The 23,453-nt window shown below is 41.7% G+C and overlaps 6 protein-coding genes across 12 annotated transcripts; 3 read left to right on the top strand and 3 right to left on the bottom strand.

Annotated features, from left to right (window-relative positions):
- The first annotated feature begins 12 nt into the window (after positions 1 to 12).
- Positions 13 to 6,269, top strand: LOC105695596 (palmitoyltransferase app). 2 transcript variants are annotated; one of them, XM_012417304.2, is made up of 9 exons: positions 13 to 552; positions 671 to 960; positions 1,048 to 1,208; positions 1,297 to 1,455; positions 1,532 to 1,669; positions 1,783 to 1,937; positions 2,014 to 2,131; positions 2,232 to 2,344; positions 2,429 to 3,238. In XM_012417304.2, the coding sequence occupies exons 2-9, from the start codon at positions 812 to 814 to the stop codon at positions 3,236 to 3,238; spliced, it is 1,803 nt and encodes a 600-aa protein (XP_012272727.1). In that variant the 5' UTR covers positions 13 to 552; positions 671 to 811. The 2 variants fall into 2 exon arrangements, with proteins under 2 accessions (XP_012272727.1, XP_012272728.1); XM_012417305.1 differs by lacking the exon at positions 13 to 552 and adding an exon at positions 4,165 to 6,269 and having other exon boundaries at positions 812 to 960; positions 2,429 to 2,531.
- Positions 6,270 to 6,375: 106 nt separating this feature from the next.
- On the bottom strand, positions 6,376 to 9,129 carry LOC105695597 (protein odr-4 homolog). Its single transcript, XM_012417306.1, has 8 exons — positions 8,757 to 9,129; positions 8,438 to 8,617; positions 8,162 to 8,358; positions 7,902 to 8,070; positions 7,625 to 7,816; positions 7,344 to 7,554; positions 7,087 to 7,269; positions 6,376 to 7,010 (listed from the first exon to the last, which is right to left on the bottom strand). The coding sequence occupies exons 1-8, from the start codon at positions 8,850 to 8,852 to the stop codon at positions 6,856 to 6,858; spliced, it is 1,383 nt and encodes a 460-aa protein (XP_012272729.1). The 5' UTR covers positions 8,853 to 9,129; the 3' UTR covers positions 6,376 to 6,855.
- A 1,341-nt stretch (positions 9,130 to 10,470) lies between these two features.
- On the top strand, positions 10,471 to 11,597 carry LOC105695437. The gene is made up of 2 exons (XM_023434595.1): positions 10,471 to 11,276; positions 11,337 to 11,597. Exons 1-2 carry the CDS (start codon positions 11,132 to 11,134, stop codon positions 11,519 to 11,521), a joined length of 330 nt encoding a protein of 109 aa, XP_023290363.1. The 5' UTR covers positions 10,471 to 11,131; the 3' UTR covers positions 11,522 to 11,597.
- Positions 11,598 to 12,647: 1,050 nt separating this feature from the next.
- Positions 12,648 to 14,976, bottom strand: LOC105695601 (charged multivesicular body protein 1b). 2 transcript variants are annotated; one of them, XM_012417317.2, is made up of 4 exons: positions 14,725 to 14,976; positions 13,942 to 14,407; positions 13,724 to 13,840; positions 12,648 to 12,784 (listed from the first exon to the last, which is right to left on the bottom strand). In XM_012417317.2, exons 1-3 carry the CDS (start codon positions 14,744 to 14,746, stop codon positions 13,726 to 13,728), a joined length of 603 nt encoding a protein of 200 aa, XP_012272740.1. In that variant the 5' UTR covers positions 14,747 to 14,976; the 3' UTR covers positions 12,648 to 12,784; positions 13,724 to 13,725. The 2 variants fall into 2 exon arrangements, with proteins under 2 accessions (XP_012272740.1, XP_012272739.1); XM_012417316.2 differs by lacking the exon at positions 12,648 to 12,784 and having other exon boundaries at positions 13,136 to 13,840; positions 14,725 to 14,975.
- A 66-nt stretch (positions 14,977 to 15,042) lies between these two features.
- LOC105695600 lies at positions 15,043 to 16,829 on the top strand. Its single transcript, XM_012417315.1, has 2 exons — positions 15,043 to 15,519; positions 15,664 to 16,829. The coding sequence occupies exons 1-2, from the start codon at positions 15,418 to 15,420 to the stop codon at positions 16,429 to 16,431; spliced, it is 870 nt and encodes a 289-aa protein (XP_012272738.1). The 5' UTR covers positions 15,043 to 15,417; the 3' UTR covers positions 16,432 to 16,829.
- Positions 16,830 to 17,080: 251 nt separating this feature from the next.
- LOC105695599 (spermine synthase) lies at positions 17,081 to 23,435 on the bottom strand. Of its 5 annotated transcripts, none has more exons than XM_012417309.2 (8): positions 23,327 to 23,435; positions 22,290 to 22,578; positions 21,001 to 21,112; positions 20,000 to 20,122; positions 19,762 to 19,916; positions 19,592 to 19,681; positions 19,299 to 19,490; positions 17,081 to 19,214 (listed from the first exon to the last, which is right to left on the bottom strand). In XM_012417309.2, exons 2-8 carry the CDS (start codon positions 22,569 to 22,571, stop codon positions 19,068 to 19,070), a joined length of 1,101 nt encoding a protein of 366 aa, XP_012272732.1. In that variant the 5' UTR covers positions 22,572 to 22,578; positions 23,327 to 23,435; the 3' UTR covers positions 17,081 to 19,067. The 5 variants fall into 5 exon arrangements, with proteins under 5 accessions (XP_012272732.1, XP_012272731.1, XP_012272733.1 ...); XM_012417308.2 differs by lacking the exon at positions 23,327 to 23,435 and adding an exon at positions 23,048 to 23,263; XM_012417310.2 differs by lacking the exon at positions 23,327 to 23,435 and adding an exon at positions 23,091 to 23,263.
- Positions 23,436 to 23,453: the final 18 nt, after the last annotated feature.

The raw sequence follows: 23,453 nt of genomic DNA, 5'->3' as shown, positions 1-23,453 counted from the left end.
TTGCCGTCGCGAATCTGCGCTGATCAGCGCGCAACGAATAGTCACACAAGTCACACGCGAGGTTCGCGTTCCTTGTTGATTAGTAAATACGGAGTCGGTGATATTGTCATCGCTAACGGCGGAGGACGAGTCGAAAGGAGAGTTCGGAGCTCCTCGAGGATGTGTCTTACGACCAGGCGAAGAGCCGGTTAACGCTGACGTCTTCGAGACAAGATCGGGGCACGGTAGCGCTTCAGCGATTGACCTAGTTTTCCGATGGATTTTCGTGTATATCGCGTTAGCTATGGCCCCGACGTGAGCACACTTGGAATCGGCAACCACCGAGAAGGTACCGATGTTAAGACCGTGAGTTCAGGGCTGTTTGTAGAATCACAGACTTACCCTGAGAACTCGAGCTGCCGATCGTAAGGACTCCGCCTGGAACGATGTCACGGAATGCCGAGAGTTCCGATCCCCTGTGTGTCCTGGTCAAGAGGAGTAGGTTAAGTTGACGAGAAGTTTGGGCTTTTCAGCAGTAGTATCGGTTCGTGATCACAGCTGCACGGATAGCCGGTGAGTTCGAATATGTGTCCTTTAGATTCTTTTATAAATAGCGAGGTTTAATTCATAGATCGTTATTTCCTGGTGCTCGGGTTCTTGAAAAGAGTGCAATGGTACGATCGATTTACAGGAAAGCTCAATCGACACGACAAGCGATGACCAGATCCATGGTGTTAAAGCACGTTTAAAACGGTGACGGAGCGTTCTTTTTACCATCCCATAAGTCGAGAGGACGTGCTTATGGTTTGGTGAATGAAGGATATCAATCAAAATGCCGCACGTTACTAGGAAGTGGGAGCTTTTCCCTGGTAGGAATCAGTTCTGCTGCGACGGCCGAGTCATGATGGCTCCACAAACTGGTATTTTCTATGTGACGGTCTGTTTAATTGCTGGCACGAGTGGATTATTCTTTGCATTTGAGTAAGCTATGCATTTAATTATTTTCTGTTACGATGGTGCTGTTTAATAATTCGGTCTAACGATAATTGTATATTTTTTATTTTTCAGTTGTCCATTTCTAGCAGTGCATATTACGCCTGCAATTCCAGTTATCGGTGGCTTATTATTTTTATTTGTGATGTCGGCGCTGCTTCGAACAAGTTTCAGCGATCCGGGTGTTATACCAAGAGCAACGTCAGACGAAGCAGCCTATATCGAGAAGCAAATTGGTAATATCTCCAATGTCCTTGTCTATGAGAGATAACTTAAATATGGCTTTGAAATTAATTTTGACTAATGTTTTTCTTCATGTAACAGAAGTGCCAAATAATGGTAACTCACCGACGTACAGGCCTCCACCTCGCACAAAGGAGGTTTTAGTCAGAGGCCAGCCAGTAAAATTAAAATATTGTTTTACTTGCAAAATATTTAGACCTCCTAGGGCCTCTCATTGTAGTTTATGCGACAATTGTGTAGGTACGTATAAATGTCGAATGCATAAGAAAATAATGATTTCACTACCAATCGATAAATACATTGAAATTTATTGCAGAACGATTCGATCACCACTGTCCATGGGTTGGCAACTGCGTAGGACGAAGAAATTATAGATATTTTTACGCATTCATCGTGTCACTGGCATTCCTGTGCGTTTTTATATTTGCATGCGCTGTCACTCATCTCATAATGTGTAAGTTTTATGAATACCGACAGGCGTGAGAAATTGAATTTCCTTTATGGTAATATTAGAATTTATTTTAAGGCGTAATTAAAATGGAACTCTGATATTTACGTTAATTTTAGTAACGAGAGACGACAGGCCATTCCTAGAAGCCGTAAGGCTCTCCCCTGGCAGCGTTGTCGTGGGAGCTTTATGTTTTGTGTCGGCTTGGAGCATTTTAGGACTCGCCGGCTTCCATACATATTTAACAACGAGTAATCAGACTACAAACGAAGACGTGTGTAGAAATCCGTTACGCCGTTCTACTCCCGGTCCGTTTTGCACTTAAAAATGACACGTACTCCAACTTTCAGATAAAAGGTTCATTTACGAGCAAAAGGGGCCAAGAGAGTTTCAACCCGTACAGCCAAGGAAACGTCTGTGGGAATTGCTTCTACGTATTGTGTGGGCCCGCACCGCCGAGTCTTATCGGTAAGTGTTATTCTTTTCAACCGTGTCTCGTAATAAGAACTTGGCGACACCTTCCATGAATTCAGATGCTTCCACTGACTAACCGGGCCCCTGCTTGCAGATCGGAGGGGCATAGTAACGCCGGAATACAGAGCGGAGCAAGAAAAGACGGGCGACGACAACGTCACCGTCAACAACAAAACTTACGGGACGGTCAAAATTGTCCAGCCACAGGTACAAGAATCTAAATCGAGTTTAATAAAAACCTTACGATTTACTCCGACGAAAGTATACCGATCTCGATCAATTCTAATTTAGCCGAACGGCATGAACATTCCAACGAACCCGGGGATCGAGCACGCCGACTCGATAAACAACCTGGTGCCCGGTCAGCGCCTCCCCAGGATAGAGTCGATCAACGGTGAGTTGACGCTGCTGAGACACCCGGCGCACTGCCCGGAGAGCCTCGTGAAATACCCTTGTCGGTACGCGAACGACGCTTACATCCCGAGGTACCCGGCGAGGCGGCCCCGAGAGAGTCCGCGGCACCAGGTGCCGTGCGTCGAGCCCGAGGGCCTCGCAAGGAACGCCCCGAAATACCAGTACGAATGCGAGGACCCGAGTCCCCGCGATTATCCTCCGAGGTGTCGGGAGGAGGAGTATCGCCGTTGCGCCGAGAACGAGGAGGCGGCGATCTACGGCCGGTGCCTCGAGGAGGCGAAATACGCCGGCAATCCTCGGAGGTACGCCCGCGGCTACTCGGAGGACCCCCTCGCGGGATACGCGGTCGACACCGACCTCCAGAAGTTCCCGCGGAGGTACTCCGAGGATCCCACCCTCGTCGTCCACGCGCACCACGGGCCGCGGTATGGCAACTTCGGGTGCAACGACCACGGACTCGGGTATCCCCTGGCCAGGAGCATCCTGCCGAGCAGGATACTCGGGGCCGGTGGTATACCGATCATCGGGCAGACCGCGATCGGCCTGGTGGTCAACGGGTTCGGCTCGGGGCCTCTCGAGAAGGACTCGTACGCCGAGAATTCCCTCTGTGCCAGCGAGAGCACCGAGGAGGATTTCCTCAACCGACGCTTCATCCTCGGCTCCGTGAGCGACAACGACGACATTTAGCGTTCCCCCGGCGTCGCGTCCCGGGAGTTTTTACCCTCGGACCGGCGAACGTTGCTGCGATATATTTAAAGGGGTCTCCGCGGTTCTTGGGCTCGTTCCGGATCATGGACGTGGGGTACGAGGACCCCGCGGAGAGAGAGGGAGAAACGTTCGCTCCCTTCTGGATATCGAGGCCATGGGGAAGCTGCGACGAACGTCCTCGATACCTATATCCGGACCCTCGGAAAGCGCGTTTCACCGAGCACTGGATCGTATTTATCTAATTCTTAGCTGCAAACTATACCGCGTACTCTAGGTACGCCCGGTCGGCCCTTTTTAACCACTCGATAATTGTACGAACGGGACGATGCCAGCCCGACTCTCTCGTGATGTAAGCCGATCGCCGTTTAACATAAGTTTACCATGACATCTGAATAAACCGTGTTTCTCTATTGTTTCTAATTACGTCTCGTAATCGAGGGCTCGGTGTGTACGACTCGGTAAGTTGATCTCACGTTTGAAGCACCCCGAAAGAACCTAATCTCTTAGGAGGTAGCTCGACTAACCCCGTCTCGCGACTCCTCTTTTTATTTTTTTTTCTCCCCTGCGTTCTCTTCTCTCTCGCACGGACGACTCCGAGCGGTCCCGTTGCACGGTGTTCTCCAAAGTGCGAACCCCTAACCCGGGAGTAACTCCTTGCGAGAGTCCAAGGGTGGATTCCGATCGGGTCCTTGTTAGTAATCCTCGTCGAGAGACCGAATGCATGAGATAGCTGGTAGTGTCCATCCTCTTCTTCTTCTTCTTGTTATCCTTGTGCACTCGAGCACGCGTAGAGAGGCCAGGATGCACGCGGGTGCGACCGTGCGCGGACCTCGCACCCGCGTGCAGCCGAGGCGACGGCGACAAGGTTGTCGCGGTGGAGTCTAATCGGAGGTTTCCTCTTCTAGGTAGCAGCAGGAACGACTGCGCGAGCCGGCTCGTAGCGAGCGAGGCGTCGTTGGCGTCGCTGAGCGTCGGGGCCGTCGACATCGACGAGATCGGGCCGCTGCCGGCGCGCCAGGTCGCGCCGACGTCGTCGGGCCTCGAGGCGCCCCCGGCCGTCCCCGCGGCCGCCGCGACGCCCCTCTCGGCGTCCAGGCTCAGGCTCCTCCAGGACACCACGATGATCGAGTCCGCCCTGGATCTGGACTCCCTGGAGGACGCCAGCGTGGGCAGGGGAAGTCAGGCAGGCCTCATCAAAATCGGCGTCGTTTAGCCCCGGCCTGGCGGGACGACTCGAGGGAACGAGCGAGGCGTCCTTGGCGTCGTATTCCCGACGAGGCGACGCTTTCGCTTTCTCTCGGGGTTTGAACCGCATCCGCGACCTCGATGCCGGAGGAAACGATCCGGGGAATTCGTCGCTTCTACCTTTTGGGTCTATACGCGTGGAATGAATATCGTGTACCCGTCGGGGCGGACCTCGCCGAGGGTCTGGGGAACTCGTAAAGGTTCCTTCGAAGGCGCAGACTCGTTACGAGGGCATAATTGTTTCGTAGACTCTCCGGAGGGTGATCGGAAGACGTAGAATCGAATTCGTTGGTCGGCTTTGACGCGCCACTCGGCGGAACAGCTGATCGCGTCCGTCCTGCGACGCGGTCGCGAGACGGTCGTTGCGACCCTACGTCCCCGACCGCATTGTGGAATCGATTAACGAGAGAGCGGTCCAAGGCGAATTTAAATCCTTTTTAAATTATTAACGACGATCACCGGGTGGCTCCATTGCACTCGCGGTGGAAACGAGGAAGTTTACGCGTTCCTGATTACGGAATCGGGGCAATCGATGCCCAAGCGAGACGAGGTCGTTGAGCTCGCTCGTTAACGAGCCACGATCCGTGCGGTGCTTTAGATTAATTATTGCCTTTTTACGCTCGTTAATTACGAGTCGTGATCCGCGCGGTCTATTTGAAAGACTAGGTTCCGAGAAACCACCTATGAACGGTGGAGGGCGGTCTAACGACTGTGGCTTAATCGTTGAGATCGATTCGATGATGACCCATGCGTATGTACACTTTCCAAGGCGTCGCCCAGAAGCACACGGTCCGATTCGTTCCCTCTACATGCCCTTATCGATAAGACTGGCAAGAGTTCACAAGCGATCCGGGAACTTCGAGAATCTTGGAGTCCTCGGAATTGGGAAAAAATTTTCGAGCCGCCTGTGCTCGCTTGCTCGCGTTCGGAATTGTATCGTCGACTCTGTTCTCTTAGAATAGTAGCGATTGCGATACTAGATTTAAGGCACGCAACTATTAGGACTCGATTAAGCGATAAGAAGTCCCGAGATGATAAACAGGATAAACGGTGCATCGTTGCTGGATGTGCTAAGCTTTGTAGGCCGAAACTCTTTTCTGTATGTCCTACGAGGCGAAGCTTATTTTCCAAAAGTTGAACGGGCATGCGTAAAATAATTCTATTTCGCGTACAGGGAGTATATAACGATTCTTTAACGGTGACACCGATCAACGGTTACTTTTCATTCGAAGTAGAGGATGTAAAGAATATTTTTTTGGAGAATAAGGCTTGCCCTGATTTACAGTTTTAATTCCTACAGCGATTCCGTAAACTGCTTTTCCTTTTATCGAAGTGCAATTATTGCCTGGGACTGTCGTGTATGTACAGTGTACAAAGAGTACTGTAAATAAGAGAGCGAACGAGTATATTATGTATAGAAAAATGTGGCGGGATATGTGGACGCACTCTGAGGAATTAGCAAGGTGATATAACGTGATGGCACGGAGCACTTTTAGGGGTACGCAATGACCACTGCCTCGTCTACGAAATAATTTTTGTATCGACATTGACGGTAACGCATCATTTAATTCGGCAGCAAGGACATTGTGACGATTCGACGTGAAAAGAATATGTCACCGTTAGAATTATGGTAATGTAATTTAGGTAATTACTGCTGCCAATGGCGCGGCTCTTTTTATGTACATAAGTTGTGTATATGACTATATGTATATACCGTATACAAATATTGTAAGATCATTATAATATAACGACAGTTAAATCAAAATCATAGGATTTCGTATTTTGTTGTGCTCTACGGCTTATTTTAAACATTTTCCATGAGGACGGACAAGAAATCGGTAAAAGGTACGTCGGAGTAACGAGAGTAAAAATTACAAACGGTCCTCTATATTTATCTCATCTTGATTGTACACTTTCCCTGCGGTGTCAGTATTATAAAAATATCTGTAACGATACATTGCACTGTACAGTCGCAAAATCAGTATTTTCTCAAATCTTAAATTAACAACGCTCGTATAGGATAAATGCAATGATATGTTTTAATCTGTAAATCATTTTCCCCACTGGCCTTCGCAATAAAAATTTAGCTGTATACATTTTTGAAGTTATTCTGAACGTTGTATATCATATATGGACTTAGTTGCCGTTGCTTCACATTTTAAATGATTATTTAAATACTGCTCGTGACGTTAGTACTCTGTGAAGCTCAAATGAAAATTATAACCTCGTGTCGATGAGGTTATTTTGAGTTTTAACTACTGTTAAAATCCTTGGAACGGCTTACTGTTTATTAACTTTGCTAATAATATAAAGTCCTTCAGAATAACATCAACTGACTTTTAAGAACACGTTCAGGAAAAGTGATGGATGAGAAAAGCTACAATGAGAGCGAATAACGCAATGCTCAAACCGGCAACATAAGTGATCAGCTGATTGCTGTCAACTGGATCTTTACCATGATCTGATGCCTTATCCACATCATTTTGGCAATAAAATTCAGGAGGATCTGGTAACACAACATTTTCTTCAGGGTTACGGCAATAGTATATAGATCAAACTTATTTAGACAGTTTTATACTCACCGACTTGGAACTCTAGGTCTTTTTGCACACTATTTTCTTGAACTTTAAGGTCCAAGAGCTCCTGCAAGGAAATAAGAGCTTCCTGTGCTCCTTCTCCAGGAAATAAGTAATCCGACAGAGTGACTTTACTTTGGGGCAATGCAACAAGAACTCTCCGAGGAGGTTCATGCAAAGTTATGCTGTCTACACAATCAAATAATGTATCATAAATACGTGGCTGTAACTAATTTACCTTAACCGTCATAATATAACTTCACCTTCGGGAGATCCGTTCTCTTCTTCGATCAAACTATCCCAATGCATTTCCAATCTACTCGCTAAAGATCGTAATATATCTTGTTTAATTGCCTTTGTTGCTTCATCGATAGAAGCTCTTTCATGCACGAAAGTCTTGCTGAAAAGCTGTCCTACCAACCGCATTGATTCACTGCAGGATATTACTTTTATATCCTGTGATGTAGTTTTAGGCTGCAAAAATTATTCCTTATTTAAATGTACAATGTGGATCTTATACTTGATCACTGTATGTCATACTTACACAAGGTATATATAAAACAGCTTGTAGGGCTTTATCGATTGAATCAGCACTGTCGTCTTCGCTATTTTTCTTATCCTTTACATCTTGCTTTTTCTTACCAATCATTTCGACTAGATCACTGCCAGATCTCAGTTCCCCTTCGATCACAATTATAGCTTTATTTACAGTTGTGGATGTGTATTCCAATATCCCCTAAATAAATTAAATATTTAAATGTTAGCCACATTTTGCATAGTAACTCATCCAAATGATATAATTGATAAAATTGAGTTTGAACCTGAAGTCGTGTTTTTAAAGTCTCAGGGTCTGTATCAGTAGGAACCGGAAATAGTTGGTCAAAATCGATTCTAACTTCCAGTTGATGCCACTTCATGGCTTTTGATTGAAATTTCCAGTCTGCAGGTTTGAAAGTATTATTCTGGTTGTCTAATGATTTACATACGTATCTGCAAAGTGTTAATTATAAAATAATCTTTATAACCTTCATTAAAATCTTATTATGAATTAACTGATTTTTTTAATAATAACATATATTACTTGCGTGTTATACTATTACAGCTCAATACAAGATTTTCCTGTTCGTTGTTCCCATAAAGATATTCATTAGATCCCAAAGTTTTTCGTATCGCAAGTATGACCGATCTAAGCCTTGTTAAACCATCGGCAAGTATGTCTTTAGGTCCAACAATAAATAAGCCCAATACCCACATTCCTCCAGGAAGCATTCTGGTGACCTATCAACGGTTCAAAAAGACTAGTATAACAGGTATCCATAATTAAACTAGCACTTGCATTTGACATAAAAAATCTTACATGTTTCGCATGATCTGCCACCCAACTTTCCTGAATGTCATTAACCGATTTAATGTATTTCGGTGCACTTTCAGGGTGCACAGTCGTTGTAGAACTTATCAGCGTTTCTTCGATGACATCTTTAGTCGCCGGTGGTGGAGTTCGTGCCAAGTGTACTACAAAGTCTTTCTGTTCTGTGCTCTGCAATGAAAAACACCCGTAGACATCGTGCCAGAAATTTAATTACACTGAGTTAAGCAGCAGACCTTTGGGAACATTATGAAATGACTAAAAAATATTTCAAAAGGACATTATTGAGGCAACAGTTAAAAATTCTAACCTGCCCCAAAATAAGTCCTATTGTATATCCGTCAGGTTTCATGAGAGACGTTAAATAGGTAAAAAGGGACTCATCCGCATAGGCAATTCTCCCCATAGCTGACGATATATTTAATCCGGCTACGAGAACAAGACTACCAGCTGGACACTTCCAGGGTGATTCGTTTGACAATTAAGTCCGTCTCAGCCAATTGCTCGAGCTTCGAAAAGCACATTTGAGTTCTTCTGACATTTGTTCTTGATTCCACGTGTAATATCAATGTCCTCATTAATTGCACGTTCGTGACAGGAGCTTCAAGACTTGAAATCGTAGAACACGTCTCGAGTTAAAGTGTGTCAATATTTGTCAATGTGTGTCCATCCGCCATTTTGAATTCTAGCGCCATGTCAGAGCGAATATCCAAATGATTAATTAAATAAAATAAAGTATATGCATGCTTTAAGCAATTGTAATAAGCTAAATTGAGTCACAGCCTTTAAATAGAATTGAGCATTTAGACAAATTTCCTGAGCAGTTTGCATAATCACACAATGCACAGTGCACCGATACGAATAGACACTACTGGATACAAATGGTGGGAATTTGAAACCATCAAATATTATAATGAATCCTTGCATCATCGTTAACTTACCATGAATGTAACTACTTTAAATAAACCGCTGAGATCATATTGAATGAATAAGTAAATAAGCATGAGTGCTAGAATGCATTTATAGAACTGAAATTAAAATTTTGTAGACTTGCATTGAATCTAATTGAAAGGGCTAAACGATATTAAATCGATATTCTCTCGATCTCAAAGTCGATTTGTAAAAACGTTAGCACTTATAATTTCCGGAAAATTCAAATTACAAATAGTCTAACGACGGTTGACTCGTTTTGGAACATTAGGAAGAACTTGGCTTCGAAGCAAGGTAAAATCTTGATGCAATTTATTTTTACTGTACTATCCAACAAAAGTAATTATTTTTAGCGAGTCGATACTCGGGAATTTTGATAACTACGATGAATTCTTTATTAATATACATGTAAAGTGAGCCGAATCGAGCAAGTAGTATCCGCTACCGTTAAAAGTTCATATTTGCATTGAAATAAAAGTCTTCTAAAGAAAAGTGTAATTACTCAGGACAAAACATGTAAAATACATAGAAAATGAAAGATATATTTTTACTAGTAAGATAAAAAAATCGGTATGCTCTTGGTGATTTCTATTATATATGCAGATGGACTACTTATTAGAAATACTTCCACCGCAACGAAGAGACAAACTAGCATACTGTTGGCTGGCTGCGATACTTAAGAAAGAGGTTTTCATGAGAAAATACGGCAAATCTGTAATTATGCAACAGGATATTCCCAAGTTATGGTAAGTATGCATATGAATTCGTGCAGTCTTCCTTGGCCGGGGTGTGACAATGTTGTAATAGCTGGTTAATTTAAAATTTTGTTCCTTCAGTGAAGAGATAATGAAACTTATAACCAGCAACGGTAGAAAATTCAATGCACGCCGTAATTTCTACTTATCGGTGGAATTAATGCTTGGAGTTGTGAGATTACATTTCTACCAGACATCCATATGTGTCGGTAAGAGGTATTAACGTTAAACTAATAATAATTAAATAATATTTAAACCGTTGCAAGGTACTTTAAGAATAAATTAAAATAGTTTTACAATCGTGATTTTTTTTTTCAGTATTAATGGAGTCTATTTTGCTGAGTGCACGTCCAATGGAGAGAGAGAAAATAACACAAGAAATTAGGTGTGTACAGTAGCGTTTAAGTTCTTTACTCATGTGAAAACCAGTACTTGCATAGACTTATTAACTTCGGTAGAAAAGAGGCTTCGAATGACATCTACGTTCCTGAACTTCCAAAAATTTCACTGAGCGATAACTTTATGAACTTGGAAAATAATCAAGATGCCCATCTTCTCCGAGAATGTACCGAAACTTACGTGAGTATTGTTGCCTCATTTTATTAATACCATAAGACTAGCAATATTTCTAATTTATTATTATGGGTCCTCACTCCAACGAGTAATATTTTTCTCCGGGGAAAAGAGTTACTTTTTTTGTTACCGTAGCCGATATAATTCTAATTTCATTACCGTCATTTCCTTCCCTTCCTACAGGCAGAAGCTGGTGACATACTAAATTTTGGAGTTTTGACCAGCGACGCGTTAGAGTATTTTCACTCTCACATATTGGCCGAGTTAGTCTCCTTTCTTCCTGCTTCTCCTATCCTAAGTCAACCATTCGTATAATAACACATTTATTGAACCTTACTCTTCAATTGATTTTTCCTTCGCATTTAAGAGTCTGTAGTTATAATAACTTTTTTATTTAAACAGTGGAACATTAGAGCAGTCGGCTGAAATGCATGAAACGTTTAGAAGATTCAATGAAGAACTCGAAAGAAGTGAACCTGATATTTCTCTTTTTTCTCCTCGAAGAGCTTTTCGCATGTCCAATGGCACGCAAACGAATATCGATGCATCCAATTTAATTAGTTCTAACAATGGTTAGTCTTTCGTAGCTAATCAAAAGCGGAAAATGAAGTTATTAATACAGAATTTTGCAGAATTCTTCAAAGTTCCGGATGTCCCTATGCCGGATCAACAACTTGAACAGAACATAGAGATTCGATTGCCAGAAGAAGAAGCACGTACTCCAAGAAAGAGGAAGTCTGTTGTTGTGCCAGAACCTCTGACCCCTTCGAAGAGACTTAATCTTGAAGAAGTACGTATCTACGTGAAAACTATATAACGTAAAGCTATGCTTTCATATCATTGTATGACTTTTGTGATTAGCAGCCAGAAGACACGGTAGAAGTGCCAGTGGTGGAAGCATCGGTTGCACAAGCAGCCATCGATGCGGCACAAAATGTGACAGAATTAGAACTGGAACCGTTAGAGCCGGAATATTCCAGTCAACGCAGAAAATTACCAAAGCAGAAGATCGATCTGGTTACCCAACTGACTATCAATCGAGAAACATTGAACCCGCATGTCTACTCTGTGGTAAGAAATACCATTTAAAGAGCAAGACACCTTAAACACTGCGACAAGAAAATGATTTATATTAATGATGAAAAGTTTTAAATCTTGACCGAATTTTTTAGCCTAGTAGCTCCAGGCAAGCGAATTTACCACAAATCACTGCAAGAGAACTTCTAGAAATACCAAATACCTTCTCAATATTCAAACTTAAAAGTGGTCGAAAATGGGCGGAGCACTTACTCCATCATTTCAACAATTGTGTCAAATTTTTCGAAATTGAGAGACACAGAGAAATAAGTAAGAACGTTATATTCTGCTAAAGAATGAGAAATTGTATTAAACGTTAGTAAATAGTATACTTTCGTTTATGTTGTATAACGATACTTCTTTAAAACGTCACAGTCGAAGAGATTCGCGAAACCACGGTGACTGAGAAAACTACTGAACCATCGTCCGTCAATATTGGAACTTCATCCGGTAAAAGTACTACAAATATAACGACAGACGTGTCAGGTGTAGTTGAAATGCTAGATGACCTTGCATTGAGAGATCCCATCGAAGATGTAGAAGCCAGGAAATCCGTAATTCCTGAAATGCCTCCTGAGATGCCTCTTGAGATGCCTCCTGAGATCCCTCCTGAGTACAATTTACTTTATTGCTTAATCCGCCCCTAGAATATCTGCCTGAAAATTCTATTTTTTAATATACCCTATTTCCAGGTCTGAAGAGTTAGAAGTTCCGCGAAAACTGAGGACACCGACCAAATTGAGTCAGTCTTCAGACCTGTAAGATATATTGTTGATTAATGGAAGGGTTTCCAGGGGTAAATATTTCATTGCATCTAAGATGACATTACAACATCGTACTTTCTTTCAGCTCATCTCAACATTCACTCCCGGAAATGACACAGCAAGATTTATTAGCATATTTACAAGTTTGCTGGCGCGACAACCGCTTTCCAACATTTTTTGAACTATGTCCGCCCGAAACCGAAACTCCAGAAGAAGCAGCTTCCTGTTTCATGAGCCTCCTGAGTACGGAAATGTCATTTTTTTTAAACTTATTAAGGCATCGGATATTTTAACACATATATGTATTTTCGTCTAGCGCTAGCGACACAAGAAAGGATTACTCTAACTCAAAACAGCCCGTATGAAGAAATTGAGATCTCCAGCCTATCCTCTAGCCAGTCCGAAGAATGATTTGTTTTAAATTTACTATAATTAAATATATTCAAATTATTTAAAAGTGTCTGGAATAAAAGCAAAGATAATCTGAATTGTAAATAAAAATAATTCTGCTTGTTGAAAAACAGAGCATAAATACATTTGTTCAAAACAACAAAGCTGCAGCAATTATTAGTTTTCATGTAAGTCATTTCTTAGTTCTGTGATAAAGTTATTTATTTACAAGAACACTGAATATTAATTTCGTGTATATGCTAGCAAAACGGAAATTGCTATTAACGTTGTTATTTATAACCCGTTGTATGTACATACATTAGCAATAGCAGTGAAATACATTTACAAAACCAGTCATTTTTTTTCTTAATATAAAATTCTTGTTTAATGTTTCAAAATAATTAGGCAACCCTGATTATGAAATTGGTAACGTAAACTGATACTTTCACTTATCAAAAGCTATCCTACCTTATAGCTAAATAAAAATTCACAGCACTTGATAATTTTGTGCTTACGTTCAGTGTTCTTAAGTTCTTGTTAACTAGATTTGCCATAAATTTGCACAAGCGAATTAACCAACTAATTTTTTGCTGAATCAATAACTGCCAAATAAAATATTCATATAGATCCAATTGTAATGCGGAGGAAATTTGTTAAACGTTTGACTTAATTCAATGAATTTATACAAAAGCTTTTCAGCCAATAAAGATGGCATATCAGTGATTCCTTTTGCTGCAGTTTACACCCATAAGCACATAACCATAGTGCTAAAGTTATAATTTTTATACCATTACTCTCTAAGGCGTGCCAGTCGCTGAGTAAGTTCATCTTGTTCTTGACTAACAGCAGTCGACGCACCGATACTTCCGAGTTGTCCAGAAGGCAATTCCATGTTTAACTCAAGGCTGTCGAAAGTATTACAAAAACATATTAACAAATATTCGCAATTAAATTCAATTTAACGTTTTAGCATCGCAGTAGTAAAAAATATATTCTAAAAAATTACCCTGCTTCGTCGGCCACTTGTTTCATCAATGAATCTACATCATTTTGAGGCACGTTAGTTGTTGTCGTCTGTGACATGGCATTTTCCATGTACGAACTCTGTACATCTAAGTCTTCGAATTGACTTTCAAATTTATCCATGAGTCCCGATATTTTCTCCAAATTCATGGATTTCATAGCTGCATCCATTGCTTTAACTACCCCAGCCATCGACTGAGTCACTTTTCTTGTCGTCAAAGCTGTCTGTACTCTGCTAGCGACAGCATCGACTCGTGCGCTCATTCTTAGGTAGTTCAAAGCTTGATTCCTCTGTCTAATTGCATTTTCTGCATGTATCCTTGCTCCTTCCATATTATTTTTTTGAATAGCCTTCTTTATTTTGGCCTTCTCGATCTTTTCTTCCTTTTCACATTTTTTTGAGTTCCTCTCCAACTCCTTCACAGCAAACTTTAAATTGAACAGATTTTCTAACCAATCGTTAAGGATCACAAATCACATTTAGACGCTGTCGTTACATCGAGTGTATAAATATATGAAATACATATAACTACACAATTTTCATCCGCACAATGGAATATTCGACAATTAAAAGTTCACGATTACCAGGAACTTAAAATGACTCACAAGGCTGAAATAACTATAAATTCAGCACATTGTTATGTTTGACGACCATGTAAGAACGAAGAGTAACCAAAGGCATAGGCTAATGAGGATGCATCGTAATGTTGAAAGTAAATACTAATATTTAAAGAATTACGGTAATGACTACATTTCAAAAGGATACTTTCCATCTGAGAGACGGACATTGCGGATTGTTCGGCCCCCGTTGTGCTTTGCTCAGAGAAACACTTAAAAAATCCGAAACGTGTATCGCAACGAGTGTTAAGTGTCAAACTATTGATAGGTGTCAACACAAGAATATGATCATTCACTGCACAATAAATAATCGATCACGACGTTGCCTTCAAAATTTACTGTAAAATAAATTATCAACTAAACGTCATTCCCAATCAAATGACGTGATACCGAGCAAATCGTTGACACTGTGACGTCATACCTGATCATTCAATGATGAAGAAGCCTATAGAACGGCATTGGGATAGACAAAAGTGAATCTATAGCGGAAGTTGTGATTATTAAATTCTAAACCGGTCGATCGACATAGTAGATGACTGTAAAATGTTGTGGCACCATCTAGCGGCGCTCGAGCGAACTAGCTATCGACCGGCCGCGAAACGTCTTCTCGGCGGGATAGAAGGATTCACAACAGAGCGCTGAAAAATTAGCATATTTATTACGGCGTCTCGTCCTGATTAACAGACCAGTTTTCCCCGGAAGATTTTTCCACGAGGTTCGAGGATTCTATCATGGGAGTCTCGTTCGCGATTCACCACCGACCGCGATAATCTCTCGCAGGGTTCTCTCTGGGAACACTCTTTTTAGAGGTATTTTCGTGAAACCTCCCGTGTCTTTTGTCATGATAGGCAGGGACGAGGAATCCGAGGACAGTTCCATCGACCTGGTGAACGTGAAATTAATCGCTGACAAGATAAAGGTTCTAGATGACGCGTCCTCGCAGGTACGTTCATTTACTTTTTAAGAGTTGTCATTTTAAGTTTCGATGGACAATCTGTGATCGAGTAGTAATGCTGCGCGTAAAAAATATTTTTAAGACAAGGTGTAACAGGTGTATACACAGAATTTTTGTAATGTTTCGTTACAGGTGCGAGAAGACATCAAAAGCTGTTTCGAGCGGTTGGGAAATGCTTTGCGATCTCGAGAGAAGCAACTCTTACGCCAGGTAGAAGCAATACATGCGCAACAGATATCGTTATTACAGTCTAACACCGAGTTGGACCCTTCCGCTTCCTTGCTATTCGTTAATTTAAAAGAAGAGGAAGATGTACAAAATAGAATTCTTTCTCTGGGTACGCTGGAGTTACCTGGGAAAACAGGGATAGCGGTAAAAGATGCAGAGCCCTATAAGGTACAGGAGTATCAAGAAGCAGAGAGAGATCACGTTAGTTTTGACAAATCTATAAAAGTGGAAGAGTGCGAGGACAATGTCCAACTGACACCTAAAAGTAAGAGTGGAGAAGAAATAAGGATTTCAAGTTGCAAAGGAAAATCTGGAGGATGTATTTTGAATGCACCATCCAGTTCTTGTACTTCCAGTTTTACATCCAACTTGGATAATTCTGCAGCCGAAGATACGGTTGTCTTATCGAAGCATTCGCCGTTTCACAATGAAAGGGATTCCTCCCCATCCAACTGCCATGCTCGCATTACTAGCCCAGGGAAAAAAAGTTCCACTGAAGAGAAAATCAGTGATGTTGAAACAGGAATTCGTTCGGAACATCCAAAGCAAGTTCAACAGTGGTTGAAACAGATTCTCTTGGAGACGGAAACGGAGCCAACGGTTCACGAGACAGGTCATTTTCTTGAAATATCGACAACCCGTTTATGTAGGGAATTTCCCCTTGAGACATAAAATAATTTCGATTCTATTTCGAGTAATCTTTGACCGGTCTTTCTTCGAAGCATTTAAAATACAAGGAATTGCCCCAATGTGTTGCATTTAGTCAGATCTCGTTTAAGTTATCGAAGCACTATTAAGTTTACATTCCTGGGCCAAGCTTCCACGAGCATGGAAAGGGAAACCAAAAATTTTGATTTCCCAATATAGCTTCCTAATGCACTCTTTGCGGTCTCTTCGGACCTCAAGATCTCTTTGCTGTATTTATTCAGCACTCGATACCCGATGTACTTATAGGCTCGATGCATTGATCTTTCTTTTTTATCTTTTTAAACTCTTCTAGGTGTGTATGTGCGTGTGTATCGATAATTGTAAAGTCTTCAAATTAAATTAACGAGTCATATCCATGAAAACGTGTCTTAGATTTTTCACCACCTTCGTAGCTCTTAGCAAAAAAAAATGAGCAAAAGTTACTTCGATATTTATTCCAATAGCAAGTAAGCATTCACTCATTACTCATTCGATAAACTAATTTATTTCAACGGAATGTATAACGAACAAAGAATAAAGATTTGTTTTCCTCTTTGACTTCCGAGTCACTTCTTCTTTCGTTCTGCGCAATGGAACATCTTGAGTCAGGACATAGTGATTAAAAGCAAATGACCTGGAGTCATCGTTTGTATTTACCCCTTCGTTCTAACATTATCCATAATAATCAACCGATAACACTCGCATACTCTTAGCGATGCACACACGACGTAGATTACAACGCATTTGTCATATTCGAACGGGAAGTCCGAAGTCAATCAACAATACCAACTTCGCACGGTTTCTGTCATTCTTATTTTAATCTTATACCAATCTAACTTTAGCAATAATTGAAGGTACTAATTGAAATCGCTGGGAAGTGAGTTCAAGTATGATTCGTAGTATTTGTACTGACAAAGTGGATTAGTAATTAAGGCGGTCCATGGATTTGGTGCCGAGGAGTGCAAGATAACGCGCGAGTCGCGCAATAGTCGCGAGACATCGTTAAGGACGTTAGAAATGGCGCGCATTCGCGTGCACGCGATACATAGATTACAAAAGAAATTAATACAGCTCGTATCTCTCTCTCTCCCTCTCTCTCAAATGGACAAAAGTGTCCACTTTCCATCTTAAATTCAGGTTTAACTTATGAGCTATGTTAGCAATACTATATAATCCCACAATACAAGGGCGTGATCCTTCGAAAAGCGTTTCCTTAGGCTGCAGTTACAGGTCACTGAAATTCACGGCGACGCAATTAATTACCAGTTTCATTGGCTTTCTCCAAAGCCGATATAATTGGTCGACTAAAACCGCCGCGTTCCACACTCAAGGACAAAACACTGTTAACCTATTTTTTCCCTTTATTTTTATGTTCCAAAGAACTGGTCATCTTGAAAAATATGATCAGTCCGCGTCTGACAGCTGGTTAAAAAATCAAGTTATGGAATGTGATAAAATTCCTCGCTGAAAGTTACACATCGAAGGAAGAGCCCTTCGCCCGATCGAAGGTGTAGGAGCCTCGACCGGCAACTACGTTAAATTTCCAGCTCCGTATCGTTAATGAAGTCGTTCAATGAAATGAGATATTGCACAGAGATATAAGAAAAACGGTATAAATAATCGATTCAATTCCGTCGCCACTCGACGCTCAGAGAGTGGACGAGTCGTCTAAATTCTCGGTTCAATTCCATCGGAACTTCTACGTACAGAAACTCGAAGAGGCATTTCGGATCCTCGCTCCGAATTCTTCTCTTCGCCTCCTATTCCGTTTCGCCTTTGGAAAATATTCGGGGAACGTTCGATCGGTGATTCGATCATTTCCTATCCTCGTAATATTTCAGCAATAAAACCGCGTCAAATCGAAACGTTACAACCGCGATGACGAATTTACCAGAACGTTCCTTACTCTCAAGTATTTTGTTAATTGCCCTCTAACTTAAAGAGGATTTTTCAAGAAGTCGGTCGAATAAATATCGAAAGAAATTCACTAATGGAACGTCTCGAGTTCGCTCCTCGTAGATACAATTCGTCGGTCTCTCGTTCCGTTACCGCGAGTGCCAGCCTCGTCCTCATAACGTAAGCGATTATCTCCTAATTCTAGGAGCAATTTGCGTCGACCGTTGCGTTCCGCAACGATCGACGCAAACGTCCATCGTCCGTAATTTCGATAGCTTGTATAATAAAGCCACAGTCGTGACCGTGAAGAATAAACATGAACATACGCCACCGCGCGCGTGAAGAAATATGTAATCCCGAGGAGAAGACGGTTTCGCACGTTTCGTTCTCGGGTTCGCATTCAGCGGCCTTCTCTGCGTCTTGCCAAGAGAATTCGAACCGTTTGTTCTTTGATCGATCTCATACCGTAGCGTAACAATCAGCCGTCCAGGGTACCCGAAGTCGGAGGGAGACCTCGTTCCTAAGATTTGCGAAACCCTTTTTGGCGCGGCCGGAAGAGGCCTCTGGCTCGCCTTTGTACGTGTAAAGTTAGATTGGCTGTGAAGAGGAACTCAACGATCGATTAGTCGTCTAGAGCTAAAGCGCAGCTTGGGTCATAAGGGGTACAGAAGTCTGTGAGTGCGCCTCCGTGGGTTCTCCAATAACTCGCGGCTCCGCGTCATCGATCATTTCAACGAGACCTGGTAGAAGATCCAGTCCTCGAAGAACGACGGGACGAAGGCGCACGTCTTTGAAAACGTCACCGGGACGCACAGCTGGGAGAGCACCTCTTCGTACATCTTCAAGGACTCCGGGCAAGAAGCGCCGTTACCCTGAAAAAAAAAATTCCATCGTTATCCTCTTATCGAGAAAACTTTCCCTGGTCGTGTAGAACTCGCGATAGACGTTGTTCTTACATGGGTCATGTATTTTCCGGTGGGCTTCAACACTTTCATCGACGAGTTCAGGATCAATCTGATAAAGTCCCAGGCGTCTCCCTGGGGTGTCTTGCCAATTGGAATGTCCGTCAGGTCGCCGAAGACGTAATCGAAACGACGACCTTCCTCGATCATGTGCGCCAGGGCTTTCACGCAATCGCCCACTATGATCTGCGACGTGGGATAAAAATGGTAGATTCGTTACGACAGGTTTCGGGTCATTTTAATTTACCTTAAAAGTGGCTTAAAACGATCGGTTCACCGAGAGTTACCTCGTAATTGTCTCCCTTTCTTTTGTCCAAGCAATCCCCGCATACGCTTCTCATGTGCTGACTGCAGGCTTTCATGACGATGTCATCGATCTACCAGGCATAAGGGAATTAGGACAATAATAGAAAAAAAAAAAAAAAAAGAAAGGAAACGAAGTTAATGATGTACCCACCTCGAGCATCGTCACGAACTTTGGTTTCTCCTTTAACAATTCCCAGAGAAGACCGCCATCGCCCCCTCCTAGAATGACGATTTCTTTTCCGACGTAGCTCTCCTTGCCACGTTGCATCAGGGTCTCTGTATAAATGAGATCTGCTTCGGACATATCTGTAAAGGCGCGGGATGAAGAATTGAAAATTAAAATTCCTTGGGTACATTTATTACATCAGGATGCATGCCTCGATACCTACTTTGTAGCTCATCGAGGACCAACATATTGCCAAGGGACTTCGAGTGGACAATTTGCACTTTCTGGTACGGCGATCTGGCATCGAAGACCAATTTGTCGATGTCGTACTCCAATAGTCTTTCATCTTCGCAGAACAGGAAAAGCATTAATGAGCAAGCTACTTGTATCGATGATTGTGTAACGTCAAGGGGATAACATTGCGAGCATGCATGACGTACAAACGTGGCAATAAATTCCACATCCATTATAAATGTAAAGTCTTTGTGCAAGGCCATAACAAAAGGAAGTCGGAATGCATGTTAATTACACATGTTAGAGCATGTCGGAATGAGCTGTGATTACGTTACATTCCTGGCTTTGTCTACTAGCTTCGATGGGGCGTCATACCCGGGCCATGCAGTCGCAATGTACAAGCTTGATTAATAAATTCGCTTCATGTAATAAGATGAGAAAGCTTTCACGTAACTATGCAAAGCGTTGTAACGTTCGCCTTCTCCACAAAACTAAAGTAACATTGGAGATAATTATGCCGATCTAGGGTATCGATGGATGAAACAATTTATGAAGACGAAGCTATGTACAGATTCTGTAGGATTTGTACAGTACTCAAGGAAAGACGAGAGACAAGGAGCGTGTGTTTTGGCAAACATAACATTTTTTTCTCCAATGGCGTCAACATATTTTCTTACTTTGTGAAATGCTTTTGGAAACATTGCAGAAAACAGCATTGGACACAACGAAAGGGTATTTGACAACTAATGAAAATTTTTGCAAGCGTCACTCTTAATGTTGTAAATGGCAAAGAGTAGACCGCAGCCACGCAACATTTGACACATATTATAAACTAGAATTCCCAATTGTTACTTTACAAACGAAAGCTCGAACGTTTGACCCTCTGTCCTGTTGGCGATCGACAAGCAAACCATTCTTTCATTCTTAATCTATCGCCTTAGCAGTACAAGAGCCCTTTCAATCGTAAACATAATTATAAATAAAACTCACCGGAGGTGGGATAGTATCTCTCGAATGGGCCGCCCCGTTTAATCGGGATAAGCGTGTGCGACCGTGTGGCGAAAACCGCTGCTTGCAGTGCCACCTCCAAGACTTTCGTCGACTACCATAGCCACCAAATGAACCAACAATTAAACAAAACAAACGTGTCTATCTAGTTATATGGGTTTCTACTCCTGGATATGTGGATAGTGAGTTGGCTCTCTTAATTTAATCACTTGGGAACATTTGGCCTACGTTACTGATCTTCGATTCGCTTCATCCGATGCTTTCCGGAGAGAACAGTTGGCTCGTCGGATCTCTGGGAAGGCACCCTATGGTCACTCCGCTAATGTATTACTCCTACGGTAATATCAATGTACCGAGTTATAGGTGCTTATTATACAGGGACAGATTTTTACCATTAGAGAAAAAAACCCAAGGGAGCATTCCCATCTTTGAGTCCAACATTGAATGTAATAAATATCGAATTAAAAGAAAACGTAATAAGCATAATGTGACTTTGTCAAAAGAACAAGAGAGAGCGCCGATAGTCTTACACGTAATAGAATGTGCCTGCCTTTGCGATTTAGAAGAACTTTGTTCAGAGTAACTAAAACAAAATTATAAATTAATGGAACAAGTGTCAATGGACAGAGTTAACGAAAATATGCTGGAGTGCTGGGGTATCGAACGGCATTCCTTGCAAGCAACCTACCCTAGACGTCTAGTTAACATTCAAATATATATACATATATATGTACAAATATATATGTATGTATATGATATGTAACGATTATTCTATTAAAAGTGTTTCAGAAAACATTTATATATATGTAAAAGTCTAACATACGTAATGTATATTCGAGATAATAAACGAAATTAAGTCAAACTGTGTTAATGCAGTTTCTACCTGATAGCGTCAGATAGAGATCGTACACGGTCCCTCGCCTTACGGGTGGTAAACGCTTACTGCGCTGGCTGTTCGCAGCCAGTGCTATGTCGGCTTCCAAGTATCGCCACTGCTACAACGTCCCGTCAATTATGCAATGTTTCTTTTCTTCTAATAATTTAGATCACTACTTCCTATTCTTACCGAGAGATGGATTAACACCAATTTAGAGGATAGGGAGCCATTTGGCGATCGTTTACTCTTTTAGGTTATGCCAATTTGAGAATTTCGGTATCGTTAGAGATTTTAAATCCTTGTACAAAAAATATTGCACTTATGACAGGTTGTTACAGATAAGTAATTCTACCACGTATAACGCTATATATACGTTAATATGGTTTTATTTTACCTCAAATGTAAGAAGAGGGGCCTCGTCATCCCGCTTGAAGTATTCAATGTTTAAGGTAACTAGGCCTTCAGTGTACCCTCTAATTGTAACCAAGCTATCTCTTGGACCTGTATAAAGTACTATCCAGCTGCCATCTAAATTCGACTCCATTAAGAGTTTCAGGCCAACCAAGTATTCACACAATACATTGGCAATGGTAGATTTTAGGTTCGACCTCTTCTCAGGATCGATGATGATGTTGTCAGGGATGGTAAAATCAAGGAGAACCGTATGGGCCACCATGGTCTATCTATAAAAAAATAAAATTATAAAAAGCTACTCTTGTAGCAAATGGATTGTCACAAAAAATATCATTTATTGAAAGAAAATACATTGATCTAATACCAACTAAAATTCAAAGAGCAATTGTGGTACACTTCGTTTTAAGGATCCGTTCGCTTAGAAGCACTTTAATAAAACCTGTTATCTTTGTCACAATGATAAGTACAGTGCCAGCCAATCAAACGATTCTACAAATAATGATTAAGTCTTCCTAATCAAGAGCCATTTCGATATGGTTATAAAAAGAACAGATTAATTTATCTTAAGATCTGGAACGATGCATTTCTTATCATCCCAACGTTTGCGTTATCATCGATAAAGCAGTTCCGTTAACGGTGTAATGTAACTCGTAACAATGATTAATGCAACCACTAATCCGGTTGATTATCTTATCATTAACATGAAAAAATATAAATTCCTGTTAAATTCGCTCTTACATCGATGCATTACGCAGTGTCATAAAGAAGAGTTTTTTTTCACCTCAGCAGTCAGTGTTTCTCGAGGATCTAAGATACGATTTTAAATTAAGTAAAGTTCCAGTCAAGGTGAATTATATAAGTGATTTAATGAGCGGCTCCAGTCATCAGAAGTATTTGAGCGAGAGGGAGAGGTCCGTTGTCGTTGTTGACGAGAATCTATGACCTCTTTGGGTGTCCCGATGTACCAGCACGTTATACTTACAATTGTCATTCACATTCAAAATATATATTACTTACCACGAATTAGATAAGTATATAAACCGGGAACACCGAGAGCGGGATAACACGAATGTTCGGAGTCTCAGCATCGAGCACGAACTGCACAATGTATGAAGAATGTCGCGTCGAGGCAGGCCGGTTAGCA

The sequence above is a fragment of the Orussus abietinus genome, unplaced genomic scaffold, assembly GCF_000612105.2.
Source record: "Orussus abietinus isolate OABI.00-Male unplaced genomic scaffold, Oabi_2.0 scaffold4, whole genome shotgun sequence".
Classification (NCBI taxonomy): domain Eukaryota; kingdom Metazoa; phylum Arthropoda; class Insecta; order Hymenoptera; family Orussidae; genus Orussus; species Orussus abietinus.
This window is presented reverse-complemented; position numbering and strand designations above follow the sequence as displayed.